Here is a 16,244-nt window from a genome sequence, read left to right as displayed (position 1 = left end):
GCAGTTCAGTTTCTTACTTCAGAGCCCTGGCTGGTGTGGCTCTATTGGGCGTTGACCCATGCACACAAAGGTTGCTGGTTAATTCCCTGTCAGGGTAAATGCCCAGGTTACAGGCTTGATCCCTAGTAGCGGGGTATGCAAGAGGCAGCTGATCAATGTTTCACTCTCACATCAATATTTCCCTCCCTCACTCTTCCTTATTTCCTCTCTCTCTAAAAAAATTAGTAAAAAAGTGTAGTTATTTTTTAAGTTACTTCAGAAAGCCTTGACCACCATAAATAGCAGTGCTTATTCCAGTCCAAGATTACTGTTTTCTGGGTGAAAGACAGTGAATTCCAACTCTCAGCCCTTTTTATTGACCACTCAGTGTACAACTTTAGGCAAAGGCATTTCAGTTCTCTGCCTTCATTTCCGTTCTTTGAATTGTCGATGATGGGACAGGCCCACAGGCTGTGTAGTAAGTTGAAATAGATGAAAATTGCTTTTGAAATTAGGAACTAAGCCCTGGCTGTTGTGACTCGTTTGGTGGAGCGTCTTGTATTGAAAGGTCACAAATCTGATCCCTGGTCTGGGTGCAGCAATGTTTCTCTCTCTCCCTCTTCCTCTCTCTCTAAAGTCAATGAAAACTTTTTATTTTTAAATCCTCACTGGAGGATATTTTTTGTATTGATTTCTAGAGAGAGTGGAAGGGAAGCGGGGGAGGGGGAAAGAAAGAGAGAAACATGGATGTGAGAGGCATGTCATTCGGTGCCTTTCGCACATGCCTCTATGTGGGCTGGGGAATCTCCAACCAAAGTATGCACCTTTCACCAGGAATCCAATGGGCAACACTAGCCACTGAGGAAAACCAGCCAGGGTGCTGAGAACTTTAAAAAATATGTTTTAATTGATTTCAGAGAGGAAAAGAGAGAGAGAGAGAAACATCATGATGACACATAACCATGGATTGGCTGCCTCCTGCACACACACCCCTACCCCTACTGGGGATGTAGCCCATGACCCAGGCATGTGCCATGACTAGGAATCAAATTGGGTCCTCCTGGTTCTCAGGCTGATGCTCAACCACCAAGCCACGCCATCCAGGCGAAAATATTTTTTTTTTCTTTAAAGAAATAAGACTACTATTTTTTCCCATCATTATAGATATAATGGCCTAAATATTTATTGGTTTTTTTCATCTTCAACTATGGGATATATTCATTGTGTGCAATTTTTTTCTTTAGCACTGACAGAAAGGAGGCAACTGAAAAGTCAGCAGACTAAAGAAGACCGAATAAGGAAAGCAGAGTGAGGAATAGGAACTGCCAGACAGGGGTTAATGAGTGTATCAGGGATCCTTAACTTCAGATAAGTCACTTCTCTTCTGAGTCTCCATTCCCTGTAAACTAGCAATTTCCAACCAGTGTGCTGCAGGAGTTTTTCTTTTTTATTTATTTTTAAAATATATTTTATTGATTTTTTTAGAGAGGAAGGGAGAGGGATAGAGAGTTAGAAACATCGATGAGAAAGAAACATCGACCAGCTGTCTCCTGCACATCCCCTACTGGGGATGTGCCCTCAACCAATGTACATGCTCTTGACCGGAATCAAACCCAGGACTTTTCAGAATGACACTCTATCCAGTGAGCCAAACTGGTTTCTGCCTGCAGGAGTTTTTAAAACATGCAATCCCCCCAAAAAAGGAAAAGGAAAAAAAGGAAAAACAAACAAACGAACAAAAAACATGCAACCCTGACTGTAGTCAGGGGCACTGACCTCCTTTCCCTTGGATGTCAAATAAAAGAAAATGATAACAGCCAACACTATGTATCAATTAACCAATGTTATACCCCTTTTTATTGCCAGATCAGCAAAAAATATAGATATCTTGGTGTGCCAAAGAGTTTTAGTACAGTTTATGTGTGCCATGAGATGAGAAATATTATAAATTGCTGCTGTAAACTGAGGCAGAGGTTTGTCTCATGTAGCCAGTATCCACAAGTGGCCATATACATCTAAACAACACACATAGGATGGTAAGTTCAGTTCCTGGTGACATGACTAAGAACATGTCCATGTTCTTAGTCCCACGTGGCAAGCAGCTACTGTATCGGACAACACAGGTGTGGACTATTTTTATTGCTACAAAAAGTTGTAAAGGCATTGCTGTCCCCATCAGACACCAGTAAGGTGCCATCTAGCTTTGATACTGTGTGATTCTGAGTTCAGGGAAGTAGCAAAAGAGACACCTGAGGAGGCTGCAATTGCAGCAGGAAAGACAATGGAAATACTCCAGAAGAAAGCAGTTTAGTAATGTTACCTTTTCAGCCTTAAAAAAAAAAGGTTGTGTTCTAATTGAAAGAAGACAATTATTAAAGTAAATATAACCTAACAAGTGCTGGTGCACCAATTCATCCACCAGTGTGGTCCCTTGGTCCGGCCTGCGGAATCAGGCTGAAACTGGCTCTCCAACATCCCCCGAGGGGACCCGGGCTGCAAGAGGCTGCCGGCCAGGCCGAGGGACCCCGCTGGTGCACAATTAGGGCAAGGGAGGGGCCACACGAGGGCTCCAGGGCATATCTGGCCTGCTCGCTCAGACCCAATGGGCTGCTGGTTAGTGCACATCCTACCAAGGTATGGAGTGGCCTTAGCATATCATTAGCATATTATGCTTCAATTGGTTGAATGGATTACTGGACACTTAGCATATTAGGCTTTTATTATATAAGATAATTTAAATTAAAAGCTTAGGTTACTATCACTTCTACATAAAAAGAGTGTGGCTGTCCCTATCCCTAACTGGTTTGGCACAGTGGATTTAGCGTTGGCCCAAGGACTGAACAGTCCTGCCTTCAATTGTGGTCAAGGGCTTGTAATCCTCCTCTGAGGGTATTTCCCTTTCTCTTCCTCTCTGTAAAATTAATAAAATATATGAACTAACAAAAAGAGTGTGGCTGTTGTTGTTGGACCCTGCAACTCTGATACAACTCTGGTACAATGCTGAGCCCGGATGTGGCTAATTCCAGCAGTGGTTAGAAGATTTAAGTGCTTATTTTCCATAGAAGGAAGTTAACAGGTAATATATATTATCTGTACATAGGAAATCAAGAAATGGCAGTGTTGCCATGTTATTTGCAAATAAACATGAAGCTGAGTTTAAGGGAAGCAGTTAAAGTGGTCATCTTGGGAGGAGTGCAGCGTGAAAGTACTATTTCACTTTTTGAAATTTATTTTTATTAGCTTTGGCTGGTGTGGTTCAATTGGTTGAGCATTGTCCTGTGTACCAGAAGGTCACCAGTTTGATTTCTGTCAGGACATATGCCCAGGTTGTGGGTTCCATTCCTAGTCGAGGTGCGTGCAGGAGGCATCCAAGAGAAATTTCTCTCCTACGTCAATGTCTTCCCCTCTCTCCCCCTCTTCCTCCAAAAAAATAAAATAAAAACATTTTATTAAATGTGCACATTTAAAAAAACAACTCATTATCATTAGTAAAATGCACAAATCAGGTGTGCTATTTTGCTTCTGAACTACCAAGTTTGTGTTGTAAAATTATATTTTTAACGTAAAAAAAAAAAAAAACCACCTGAGAGCAGAGTTCTAGTTTGCTGCTAGTTACTTCCAGCTGTGAGTCAGTAGCTATGAAATAAAGGGCAAATATGAGTGTTTTGAGAGTTTAGAGGTACTGACACTTCTCCACTTGCAGTATTTGTTTAGTTGTGATTATATGTTAGAACAAATGAAAACTAGTGTTTGGACAGATTACTTCTCGGTTAAGAGTGAGCACTGAGCAGAAACATTGGCTGTACCATCTGCAGGATCAGAAAGGGCAAAGAAGGTGAAGGTTGGAGGGGCACAGAATTGATGGGGGTTGGAAAACAGATTTGATGGTAGATAGGAAAACAGATAAGACCGGTATAAGGGATAAGGGATAGGTGAGTGCAGGTTTGTCCCGGTTAACACGGGGGAGCTGCAGACGCAGGTGTTGTAAGAGAGTGCAGTTCGTGGAGAGAGAAAGGGGTGGAAGACGGGCTAAAGATCCTAAAAAATATATAAATTCAGTGAATTGTGATGTTTGTTCCTCAGTCCTCCCCTGAGGGTACTTCCATTGATTTTTGGGAGAGAGACATCCATGTGAGAAAGACACACTCACTGGCTGCCTTCCCCTAGGATCCAGCCTGCAATCGAGGGGATGTGCCCTCGACCTGGACAGAACCGGGACCCTGAGTCGGCGGCCAAAGGTTCTTTCCATTGAGCCCGTGTTTTTCTTTATTAATTGTCACCCAAAAGTCAGAAACATCCCTGTGAGAACCGCATTAATTGATTGCGGCCCGCAGGGGCCCAGGCACATGCTCCCAACTGAGTCCGACCCTACCCTCAGTCAGCGCTACCCACTGAGCAGCCCAGCCAGGGCTGATTCCTTCTGAAGAATGGCAGCATAAAGGGCATGTTTCGGATTTTTAAAATTATGAGCGATGATGAACAGGAATTTCTCTAAGACTGGGTGTGTATTTGGAGAGAAGACCCAACTCCAGGGGCCTGTAACCAGAACCACCCAGATCGGCCATAGCGCCCGCCCGTGGCACCTTCCCTCCCAGCTCCTCTGCGGAGACCCTGCCACGCGCAGGCGCTGAGGAGCCGGGGCGCCGACCATAGAGCATTCAGTCCTCCCGGCTTCCCAGAGAGACCGGAATTGTTCTGGCGCCGACCATAGAGCGCTCAGTCCTCCCGGCTTCCCAGAGAGGCCGGAAGTGTCCGTGCGAGGGGCGCGCTGACGGCTGGAGTCCCCCAGCTGGTGCGGAAGTTGGGCCGGAGGGCCTGGTGGGTGCTGCTCTCGTCCCTTTTTTGCCGGTTCTCCCCGGTCCGCCCGCCGCCCGCGGTCTCCCTGCCCCGCGTGGGCCGCGCCGGAGCTCGGTAAGTGCTGTCCGCCCGCCCGAAGGCGCTCCGTGGCCGGACCGCCTGCTGCGGGGCCGCCCGAGGCCTCCGCGGGGCCGAACCGCGGGGATCGGGGATCCCGGCCGGGCAGCGCCCCCGGACTTCTGCGTGGCCTTTTGTGAGGCTCGTTTCTTTGTCGCTCACGGGTTAGTCCTAAAATAGGACAAACAGCTGTTCCCGCCGAGAGAGTTACTTTGTGCAGCAAGGCTGCCTTCCTCACAGTAAAAGTCTCCCTTTTTTCATTTTTTAAAGAGACATATTTTTCTATGGGAAGCCCCGGTGATCTAAGGAAACCTATTTTTGCTGCTGTGTCATTCAGCTCTTCGTGGGGAATTCAGGAAATGGGGGTGGTGTCTGTGTAATTACACAGAAAAGAACTTCCGGCACCGCCGGCGGTGCAGAGCTCGCCTTTCCGGATTTGCCCGGAAGCAGGTGTCCCTTTTCCACTCGGGTGTCTCCTGAGCCACTGCCGCCACCGCCTCCAAACAGCCAGTTAATATGCATGTTTGTGGCAAACACACCGTGAGCTTCCGGTGTGGCTACGGGTGAAGTGTGGACGCCAAAGCGTTCAGCCTCTGGTCTGAGAGACACAGAGTTGCTGGTGTTTGCTTCTCCCACCTTTTTAGTCCTGTAAACCTGGAAAAGCTCCTCTTGTTCTGTTTTGTTTATCAGTTCCCAAACATCTCAAATTATACTTAACTAGTCTGAAAGAAGAAAATGTTTCTTCCTCATCTATTGAAAAATTAATGCTCTTAGAAACTGAGCTGTTCCTTCAGGGGTTCTCAGGGTTATAGAGTTTAAAGCAGAAGCCTTACAGATGGACTCTTCTAATTTCTAAATCAATAAAGTGACCGGGTATTGTTAAAAGGAGATGTAAGAAGCAGTCTCTACCCACAAGGTGCTTACCAGCTTAATAAATACAGATGTGCATACACTGAGATGTCTTAGCTGTTAAGGAGATAAATATCCTGTATAAAAAAGAGCTAATATGCACATGGTCATCACACCCTCACACTCACACCAAAACAGCTCAGACAATCAACACTGGGGAGAGAGGAATGGGGACCAGCCAGGCTGCAGCATGGGGGAGGGACAAGCTGCCTGCCCCACAGTCACAGGTGCCAATGCCTGCGGCTGTAGCCCAGGAGAGGAACAAGCTACCTGCCCCATGGTCCTGGGCACCTATGGCTGCTTCCCAGGCAAAGCCGCCTGCCCATGGTTCTTTGTGGCTGCAGCAGGCCCAGGTGAAGCCAGCACAGGTCCTGAGTGCCAGCGGCTGGCCAGAGGGAGGAAAGCCTGTGTCCTGAGTGCAGGGTAGGGCAGAGGTGGTTATGGGTGATCAGGCCAGCAGGGGAGCAGTAGTAGCAATCAGGCCTGTAGAGCAGTTAGGGGCCATCAGGCAGGCAGACAGGTAAGCAATTAGGAGCCAGTGGTCCCAGATTGCGAGAGGCAGTGGGATATCCCCCAAGGGATCCCAGATTGGAAAGGGTGCAGGCTGGGCCTAAGGGAACCCCCCCACACACACGAATTTCATGCATCGGGCCTCTAGTATATTAGAATAAACTACTGATAACATGCAACAAAATTGATGATCTTAGATGTATTATGTTGACTGAAAAATGCCAGCCTCCAGAGACTTTCTGCTGTATGACTTTATTTATAAAACATTCTGGTAGGTCAGTAGTGTTGGGGACCTGATTTTGGGATTGCAGGTGGTGACGGGGCATCCAGGTTCCTAGGAGATGCAGGACCAGTGTTTTAAAGAGACAAAGGTTGGAAAAGGGTCCACACTAGAAGTTAGCCCTGAGATCGGAGTGAAGGTGGGTGCCCAGGAAGGGTAATGAATGTCAGCAGAAGGATAGTCCTTGTCAGTACCTTGAGCTAAATTATCTGGAAACTAGTGCACAGATTTGTACACATTGAAAGGAAATTGGGAGCCCACACCCAAGTGCCTGAGGAGTTTTCACGTCTCCTTGAGCTGCTTCTTGTCCTCCCTGCAGCTTCCTAAAAAAATATTTGCAAGTGTCCCTTCTGCAGCCAGGGTTGCACCTTGCCGGCTTGGAGGTCCCCGGTGGTCTCCTTGGCCATGCTGGATGCCTTCCACTGCTCCCACTCACCCCAGCCCTGCTGCGCCTGCTCCGTGAGCCTGGCTTGTGGCTGAGCAGCTTCTGCCTGAGTGGCTTCTGGCCGAGCGGCACTCCCATTGTGGGAGCACACTGACCACCAAGGGGCAGCTCCTGTGTTGAGTGTCTGGCCCCTGGTGATCAGTGTGTGTCATAGCGACTGGTCAGTCATTATGGTCATTGGGTCATAATGGTCGCTTAGGCTTTTATATAAGTAGAATTACTCTCAACTGTTGAGAGTGAGGGATAGGTTAAGAGTTGAAGTGTGTAGAAACAGTGCAGCTGATGTGCAAATGCTGAAAAAATTTGTCAGCCACTCTGAGGGCCAGAACTTCTATTAGATGCAGTCTATCTGGTTTCCTGACTTTGTTTACTCATGTTCCACATCCCCAATGAAAGAAAACAGAAAGAAGGGGTTATTCCCTAGATGGGTAGGTATGACAGAAGGCTATTGAGGTAAGACAATCCTTCTGCAAGAGTATAGAGGGTCACTTAAACAATTGAGTTGTGACGTGCATGGCATTGTAGGGAGCTTGTTAAGATGTCTTAGTGTGACCTTTGACTTCCCCTAACACTAGCATTTTCTATTTGTAAAGAAGTCCTTTAAAGAAGAGGCCCTCAGAAGGTCCTTCTTTTAAGAAAATAAAGACGGTGGTGGACGCAAGTCTCCTCATCTTTCCCAGCCCTACATGGCTGAAAAATCAAGAAAGTCTTTAGCCCCATCTCCATCCGACCAGGCTCCTGAAGAGGACCTTGTAATTGTCAAGGTCGAGGAAGATCATGGCTGGGACCAGGAATCCAGCCCACATGAACACAACCCTCCTGGCCAAGAGCTGTTCCGCTTGCGATTCAGGAAGCTGTGCTACCAGGAGACACAAGGACCCCGGGAAGCTCTGATCCAACTCCGGGCACTTTGCCATCAGTGGCTGAGGCCAGATTTGAACAGCAAGGAGCAGATCCTGGAGCTGCTGGTGCTGGAGCAGTTCCTGAGCATCCTGCCCATAGAGCTGCAGGCCCTGGTGAAGGAACATCAGCTGGAGAGTGGGGAGGAGGTGGTGACCTTATTGGAGGATCTGGAGAGGCAGATTGACATCCTAGGACGGCCAGTAAGTGGCAGGCAGTGTGTGTGCTGTGCGTGTGCATCCTGGCGATTGGGCGGAGGGGCGTTTGCACTGCAGTGAGAACATCAATACTAGGCATGCGTTCCTGCTGTTGGAGGACAAGAGCAGTCACAGTGTGACCTGTCTTAATTTACAGAATTATTTTTTAAAGTATAAATCCATTTTTCTCCTTATTATGCTGTGCTATTGCTCCTATTTGCAAGGTGCATACAGAGCTTAAGTTACTTTGTCAGGGACACCCAAACATTAAAGGTAGATCTGAGACCAGAGCTCAGGTTTCTTAATTCCTCATCAGAATAGCTTTGCTTTGTTCCTGATAGTCATTCTTCCCTGGCCTTGGGAGTGCACAGTATATGTTGGACATGGGGAGGGCATCAAGTTTTCCTTCGGTTTCTGTGCAAATCAACGTGTGTGTGCTCCTTGCTGCTGGAGGAAATCAGTGAGGTCTGCTGCTTCCTTGCTGAGCATGCATCCTGAAAATGTGCTTTGGGCCCTCTTCACCTCGCTTCTCAGAGGGGTTCCTCGTAACGCAGCTGTTCGTTGTGTCCAGGTCCCGGCTCATGCACATGGTCACAGGATCCTCTGGGAGGAGGTAGTGCACTCGGAACCCGCACCAGAGCCTCCAGATGCTCCACTTCAGCCTCCGGCAACCGGGCACATGGCTCCTGAGCTCCACGGGCCCTGGGACAGAGGTGAGGAGCCAGGTTTCACTGATGAGGAGAGAGGAGGAAGGAACCCCGCTTCGCTCCTGGGGAACCACTCTTTACAGACCATTCTTAGTTGTGGTGTCAGTGTTTATGTAAGCTTCGCACACAGACTGTCAATCCCAAGGCTGTAGCACAGTAAATAAAGGTTGTCAAGAGACTGGGACTAAAGGGATCTTGTGACCAGCACGAGGACAGAATGTAGCTTCCGTCAGAGGAGAAATTATGCATCAGTTCCTATTAGGAAGCCATGCAATTTGTATGTTTTATGTGCAACGTCAGGCTGAGAGGGACATCAAAGTGGATGTTTCATGGACAACCATAGGTGTGGAGCCAGAGGCAACCTATCACCATTTCACAGTGATATCTGTGGCATGCATTTCGGCTGAAATACAGATAGTTTTAGAATGGGTTACTATTGACTCCCGCAAGCACAACACAAGGCTGCCTTATTCACAGCTTCTCTCTCCTCCTCAGCTCTATCTGCTTCTCACAGTCCCACCCCTTCCCAGAAAGGAAGTCCTGGAAACCAGGTGGCTGCGTCACTTCTAACTGCAGGGCTCCAGGTGAGTCTGCTCCGTTCACTGAAGCCCCGTCGCTGCCCTTGATCACGAGCGTGGCCTGTGGACTGCCTGCAGCAGAGCTCACCGTGGAACTTGCCCAAATCCTTTGGGATAGAGACAGATTGGTATTTGACTTGTTACGTTTTCCTCTTCCCAGCTGATCAGTACATCCCCAGCTCTTGACCCTGTGTAACCCTGGTGGGTCGGTGGCACCCTGGGTTTTAGCTGTAGAACAATCCAGTCCTCAAATGGGAGTTTCTTTTGTTTCAGACTCTGGAGAAGATTGAAGACATGGCTGTATCCCTGATTCGAGAGGAGTGGCTTCTTGATCCATCACAGAAGGATCTGAAGAGAGATGACAGGCCAGAGAGTTACAGAAGCATGTTCTCCCTGGGTGAGTGGCACTCCGGTTATTAATCATAGTTAAGGATTTTTGTTTGGCCATTTGTCTGTTTGCTTGTTTTTTAAGTATACTTACATTGTGAGCTATCTGAAAGACATAGTTGTGTGTAAATTCAGGATTCAGCATAAAAATACAATATTGATCTTCTTGAGGACTAAAATTGAACCAGAACTCAAATCCAGGACTGATTTAGCTTACACTTTTAGTGCTGTCTGAGTTCACTCATTTCCTCTGGTCCCAGTTCCCATAGGATATTTACATAGATTTCTCTCACCTGAGCCTCTTATGCTCCTTCCTTTTTATGACTGTTTGGGGATTTTTTTCTATTTCTGTCCCACTCATTAGATCTTCTAATTGTTCCATATTCCTTCCCACTTCCTGATTTCCACTTCTCCTCAGCTGATCCCTTCCCTGCTTTAGTCCCCTTTCCAATACCTTCTCTTTTTCACGGCACTTCTTCCTCTGTTAGCCAGTGGTACTCGGGTTTTATTTGCTCCTATGAAGGCATCTTGGAGAAAAATGTAAGCTTTGCAATTGTTGTAGCTGTTCTATATTTATTTTCCTTCCCTCCTATCTTTGATTCCTTTCTCCTAACAAAGAATAGGAAGTAACATTTGCTTGACGACTTATTACAAATTTGTTTCAGGTGGTGAAACCAGGAATGAGAACAAGGAATTGGCTTCAAAACAGGTAATATCTACCGGAGCCCAACTACATGGAGAGACAGCAGCCAAATGCAACGGGGATCTTATCGGGGGTCTTGGGCGTGGAGAAGCCCAAGACCTTCTGGGCAGATTAGAGAGGCAGCGGGGGAACCCCACCCAGGAGAGACGACATAAATGTGATGAATGTGGAAAGAGCTTTGCCCAGAGCTCAGGCCTTGTTCGTCACTGGAGAATCCACACTGGGGAGAAACCTTATCAGTGTAATGTGTGTGGGAAAGCCTTCAGTTACAGGTCAGCCCTTCTTTCCCATCAGGATATCCACAACAAAGTAAAACGCTATCACTGTAAGGAGTGTGGCAAAGCCTTCAGTCAAAACACAGGCTTGATTCTTCACCAGAGAATCCACACTGGGGAGAAGCCGTATCAGTGCAATCAGTGTGGAAAGGCGTTCAGTCAGAGTGCGGGCCTCATTCTGCACCAGAGAATCCACAGTGGGGAAAGACCCTATGAATGTAATGAGTGTGGGAAAGCCTTTAGTCATAGCTCACACCTCATTGGACATCAGAGAATCCACACTGGGGAGAAACCCTATGAGTGTGATGAGTGTGGGAAAACCTTCAGGCGGAGCTCACATCTTATTGGCCATCAGAGAAGCCACACTGGGGAAAAACCCTACAAATGCAATGAGTGTGGGAGGGCCTTCAGTCAAAAGTCAGGCCTTATTGAGCATCAGAGAATTCACACTGGAGAAAGACCCTATAAATGCAAAGAATGTGGGAAAGCTTTCAATGGGAACACTGGCCTCATTCAGCATCTGAGAATTCATACAGGGGAGAAGCCCTATCAATGTAATGAGTGTGGGAAAGCCTTTATTCAGAGGTCCAGTCTCATTCGACATCAGAGAATCCACACTGTAGAAAAATCTGAGTCTATAGGAGTTTAGGGGAAATTTGAATCATAGTTTGGGCATTATTCAACAGTAAAGGAACCACATGCTGTGCAAGGTCCTTCAGTGCAGTAAAAAGGCAGAAAGTTTGTAATCTTGAACTGATGCAGGGTCAGCATCTTAACGGGGGCAGTTAGAATAGCTCTTGAGTACTTTGGGCCCAGCGTCTCAATGCAGGTGGGTTAGCTTGACTGTCCTGGAGGTGTCTGGTGGCCCAGCATACCCCTTAGAAGCTTAAAGAGTGAGTTGCTAGTGGCTTGAGGAACCTAACACCAAACTTTGTCTTCTGTCTTAGTAGCTGTAGATTTAAGTCAGTTTGCTCCTGGCTCCTGCTTGCTCTCACTCTCTGGCCCCCTCCCCAGTTAGTCTCCTGGAGGGGCATGTGTGTGCTCCTCAACCAAGGAAGCTTGCTTTAGAGTTCAAAGCAGCCTCTTTGAGACTTAGTGTATATTTATCTTTCTAAGATTCTAGTTCTAGGGAGAATTTTACAGACAGGTATTCAAGCTTAGGTGTGCATTTTCTTCTAATGTTCCTGGTAATCAGTGAAGTGCATATTCTCATTCACACTCAGAATGCTGTATTTTTAACAGCACTCCAGCATTTTGTTCATGTCACTTTCACTGACTCCATTGAGTCACTAAACACCACAAGTGTCCTCCACCCCCAGCCCCAGGCCCTGAGTCGGCCAAGGAAGTGATGCCTTAGTGATGGTTGTGGGCTGTGCAAAGGAAGGTGAGTGCAGACAGTCCACCTGCTCTTGAGCTTGGATGGTTGCCCCTTGTGGTGACATCTGGCCATCCTTCCCACCTCCCTACGCACGCTATGGTACAGACGGCTGCTTTACACCATTCTAGTTATGGTGTCACATGGGAGCCTGTGGGCTTGAGGAAGGCATACAAATCTTTACACAGAATGTGCACTCATCCCCTTGCCCATCTCAGTGCGGCTCTCAATGCTTCCTGAGAACTGGTTGGTCACCCTTGTTACCACCCTGGACCCCCTTCCTCAGGTGGCAGTACCTCACATGCCTCTTGCCATTAGCTTATATGTTACAGTGGTGATCTCTCAAGTACCTCACTTCACTGTTGCTCGATTTTCTTAATTTGGGTGCACACTCCATCTTTAATCCAGCAAAGACCACGGTAAACTAATCGTCATCAGGACAACCTCTCATCTTGGAGGCTACTTTAAAGCAACATCAGAGTTTACACACCCACACAGGCTTTCAGTTGTGTGGTTGTAACTGTGTTAGTAGTGTCATCACTGCGATAAGCATTCCTTCAGGTATTCCTGTTTGATAAATCACATGGGAAAACTCTTTATTAATCTTGAGTCACATCTCCTTTTTTTTTTTACTTTGATTACTCACTTATTCACCAAATTTTGAATCAAATAACTTCTGGCTACTTTCAAAGTCATCTTTCATAATGGGAATTGATTTAATTAATTCTACTCAGAATAAGTTATAAGTTCTGCTGAAAACTCCAAGACAAGTTATATTACTTCACACTGACTATTCTGAACAGGGACAATGCTCATTGTGATATTTTGATTGATTGATGTTTTTTAAAATCAGTCATAAAACCTTACTTCACAGAGGTCCATCTTTGAGATCATAAATTCCTTCCCTGTAATATATCTTTCTTCCACTGCCCTTTGGCCCACCTTCACCACAAACATCATGGTTACCTACACCTATTTAATTGAGTTGTTGCTACCCACCATCATTTGTCATCCTGGTTTCCTTGGTAACTTTTCCAGACAGTGCTTTCAGTTGTCCTTCATGCTATTATTCATAATAATTTTCTCCCTCCCTCCCTTCCCCCCCTTTTATGGATTATTATTCATAATTCCCTTTTACTTAAAACTTCAAGAAGCTATAAATTAATAAATATGGAAGTCTCTAGGTCCTTGCTCTTCAATTGTGCCTTACGCACTGTAAGATACTAATTCTGCTTGAGTCCTGTGCCACCTGTGAGCCAATGTTCCATGAGATGGAAATGGGAGACTGTTTCTGTGTGTGCATGTGCACTCCCCTCCCCTGTAACTTAGAGTGCTATTGTCTTCTATTCCAGTAAGTAATGACTGCAGATGTGCCAGCTAACATCTCTTTACTCAGAGTCATGTGTAGCCAGATTATTTCAATCTCAGAATAGTAAGCATCCAGAAGAAATTCAAAGAAAATAAAATATGACCAGAAAGATCAGTGTTACACCGATGAACGAAAAAGAGTGACTTGCCAAAACTGATTTGGCTCAGTGGATAGAGCATCTGCCTGCCGACTGGAAGGTCCAGGGTTTGATTCTCGTCAAGGGCATGTACCTTGGTTGCAGGCACATCCCCAGTAAGGGGTTTGCAGGAAAGCAACTGATTGATGATTCTCTCATCGATGTTTCTAACTCTATCCTTCTCTCTTCCTCTCTGTGAAAAATCAATAAAATATATTAAAAAAAAAAAGAAAGAAAGAAAAAGAGTGACTTGACAGAGTATCTAGGATGACTCGGCGCCCACATAAAATGGCAAGTAGTAAAAGACAGTGACATGCACCAAGTTCACTTATACTGCGTGTTCTGTTTATATTATAATGTGAAGTAATTTCTCTGCTTTTCAGCCCTTGTTTTAAATGGACTTAGAGTGACAAATGGTTCTTCCGGATTGCTGCCACCTCTTCATGGACCAGGGAGATTTCCTCTCTTGAGCAAGGTGGCAGTGCTAGAATGTGGTGCTTGACTCCCCTGTGGAGCCATTTTCTTTGTTCTTTCTTTTGAAGCTCCAGATAGTACTGAGTGATGTTTGTGGAGCACTTAACTGTGTAAGACCCTGTGTTAAGCATTTCTAACTCTGTGATAGATATATAGTCCCCATTTCACAGATGAGAAGACATGCTTAGAGAGGGAAATGGGTTGACCAAGGTCACAAAACTGGTAAGTGACAGAGCGGAGATTAGAACCTATACGTTCTTGCTCTTGAGTCTGTGCTCCTGACTATTGGTCTCTATTGAGCACTCTAGCCTGGCCTGAGAAGAGAATCAAGAATCGTGTGTCCCTCATACAGGAGAAATGGGACAGAAATGTGCAGGACAGGGCAAATCCATAACAATTCCCGGAAGGTTGGTTGAAAATGCCATTTTGCTTAATTAAATTACCTTTAAATATTGATATTTCTGATGCATTTCAGTACTAGAAAACTAAAGTGCATAAGTAAAAATGTTTATAAGAGTAACTGGGTGGATAAAGCACACCCAAATTCACTTCCCTGTAAACTGCCCCAGAGAAAGTAGAAATGTTGAGGGAAATGAAATATCCATGCAACCATCCAGACAGATAATTATAGTGACAGTAGTAAGTTCATCCACAGCATAAAATATGTAAAACCTTCCATTTCCAAAGACCACTGTTTTCCTTCTAGCATTTATGGTTTTTAGAAACTGCCATCCACTGTTCAATCCATTTCCTCAGTAATTTATTCTCAAAACTCCTTAACTGAACTTTGTACTCAGCACTCTAGTGAACTGTCCTCCAATCACCATTGGATGATATCATGCCTTTTTTAGTTCTTATTCTTGGTCTGTATTTCACAGCATACTTTGAACTTACCTTGTATCTCAGGAATTCTCTTCTCCTTTAGCTTGTGGGACAGTTTTTGGTCACTTTTTTCCAATTTCTAGCTTTTCTCTATTGGTCTATTTTCTCCTCTCCACTGAGCATATTCACTAGCTTTTCTGTCCTCACTCTAGTTTATCCATTTTGATTATCATTAACAATATTTCCCACTGTTGCCTTACACAACTTAATCTTTGAAAACAGAATTCAACACTCCTTGTCTCCCAAGCACCATTTTCCTTTTATATAGGCTTCATTTCTTAATTTCTTTATCCTGATCAGACTCACTGTCATTTATGGTTGTTTTTTTCTATTAATCCTCACCCAAAGATATTTTTCCATTGATTTTTATAAAGAGTGGCAGGCAGGATGAAAGGGAGAGAGAAAGAGAAACATCAATGTGAAAGAAACAGAGCAATTGGTTGCTTCCCACATGAACCTCAAGGATTGGGCCTGCAACCAAAGCAGGTGCCCTTGACCAGAATCAAACTCAGCAGTCCTCAATCTGGGCTGACACTCTATCCACTGATCCAAACTGGCCATGGCTGTTTCTTACCACAATGTGGAGGTGTCTTGTTCCAGTTCACTCTACATGCCCAAAATATTGCTAAGTTGTTCCAATTCTAACTTTTCTCCTGAGGCCGGACGTTTAGAGATGGACAATTATGGTGACAGTAGTAAGTTCATCTACAGCACAAAATATGTAAAACTTCCAACATTTTCTCATAGTTTTTTCAGATCTGTATTTATCTGGGGCCCAGTTGATTGCAATTCTTTCTTTCTAGTGTCCTTGCTCTTCAAGATCCTCATCTTGTGTGCATCCAAGATGATCGTTCTCAAACTCCATTTTAATTGTCTTATTTTCACTCCACAAAACCCAGAACATAATTCCTATCAAAGCAGTGATGTTCCAAGTTCTCTGTTACCTGCCTTCCATGCTCTGTCTTTAGCAGCCTCCTTCTCCAACATGTCCACTTACATCATCACAGTAACATTTCCTGTGACCTTAACTGTTGTCTTACAGGCCCTTGACCTTGCCTCTGTGCCTTTCTCATGCTGTTACTTTTCCTTAGATTGCTCTTTGGCTCCAGCTCATGTTTATCACTGAATTTAAAGTCTGGTCTCCTTTAGGTCTTATGAGGGAGCCCTCCATGACTGACTGCACCTACACTAAGACTCCCTTTTCTGTGCTGCCTCAGCACTGAT

At 45.5% G+C, this 16,244-nt stretch overlaps 1 protein-coding gene across 1 annotated transcript; it reads left to right on the top strand.

Moving 5' to 3' along the window:
- Positions 1-4,741: 4,741 nt before the first annotated feature.
- On the top strand, positions 4,742-12,330 carry ZKSCAN8 (zinc finger with KRAB and SCAN domains 8). The gene is made up of 6 exons (XM_036452786.2): positions 4,742-4,890; positions 7,631-8,140; positions 8,706-8,847; positions 9,337-9,425; positions 9,693-9,816; positions 10,472-12,330. Exons 2-6 carry the CDS (start codon positions 7,724-7,726, stop codon positions 11,431-11,433), a joined length of 1,734 nt encoding a protein of 577 aa, XP_036308679.1. The 5' UTR covers positions 4,742-4,890; positions 7,631-7,723; the 3' UTR covers positions 11,434-12,330.
- Positions 12,331-16,244: the final 3,914 nt, after the last annotated feature.

This window comes from Pipistrellus kuhlii, unplaced genomic scaffold, assembly GCF_014108245.1.
Source record: "Pipistrellus kuhlii isolate mPipKuh1 unplaced genomic scaffold, mPipKuh1.p scaffold_m20_p_24, whole genome shotgun sequence".
NCBI lineage: Eukaryota > Metazoa > Chordata > Mammalia > Chiroptera > Vespertilionidae > Pipistrellus > Pipistrellus kuhlii.
The sequence above is the reverse complement of the archived record's forward strand: the minus strand, read 5'-3'. Positions and strand labels throughout refer to the sequence as shown.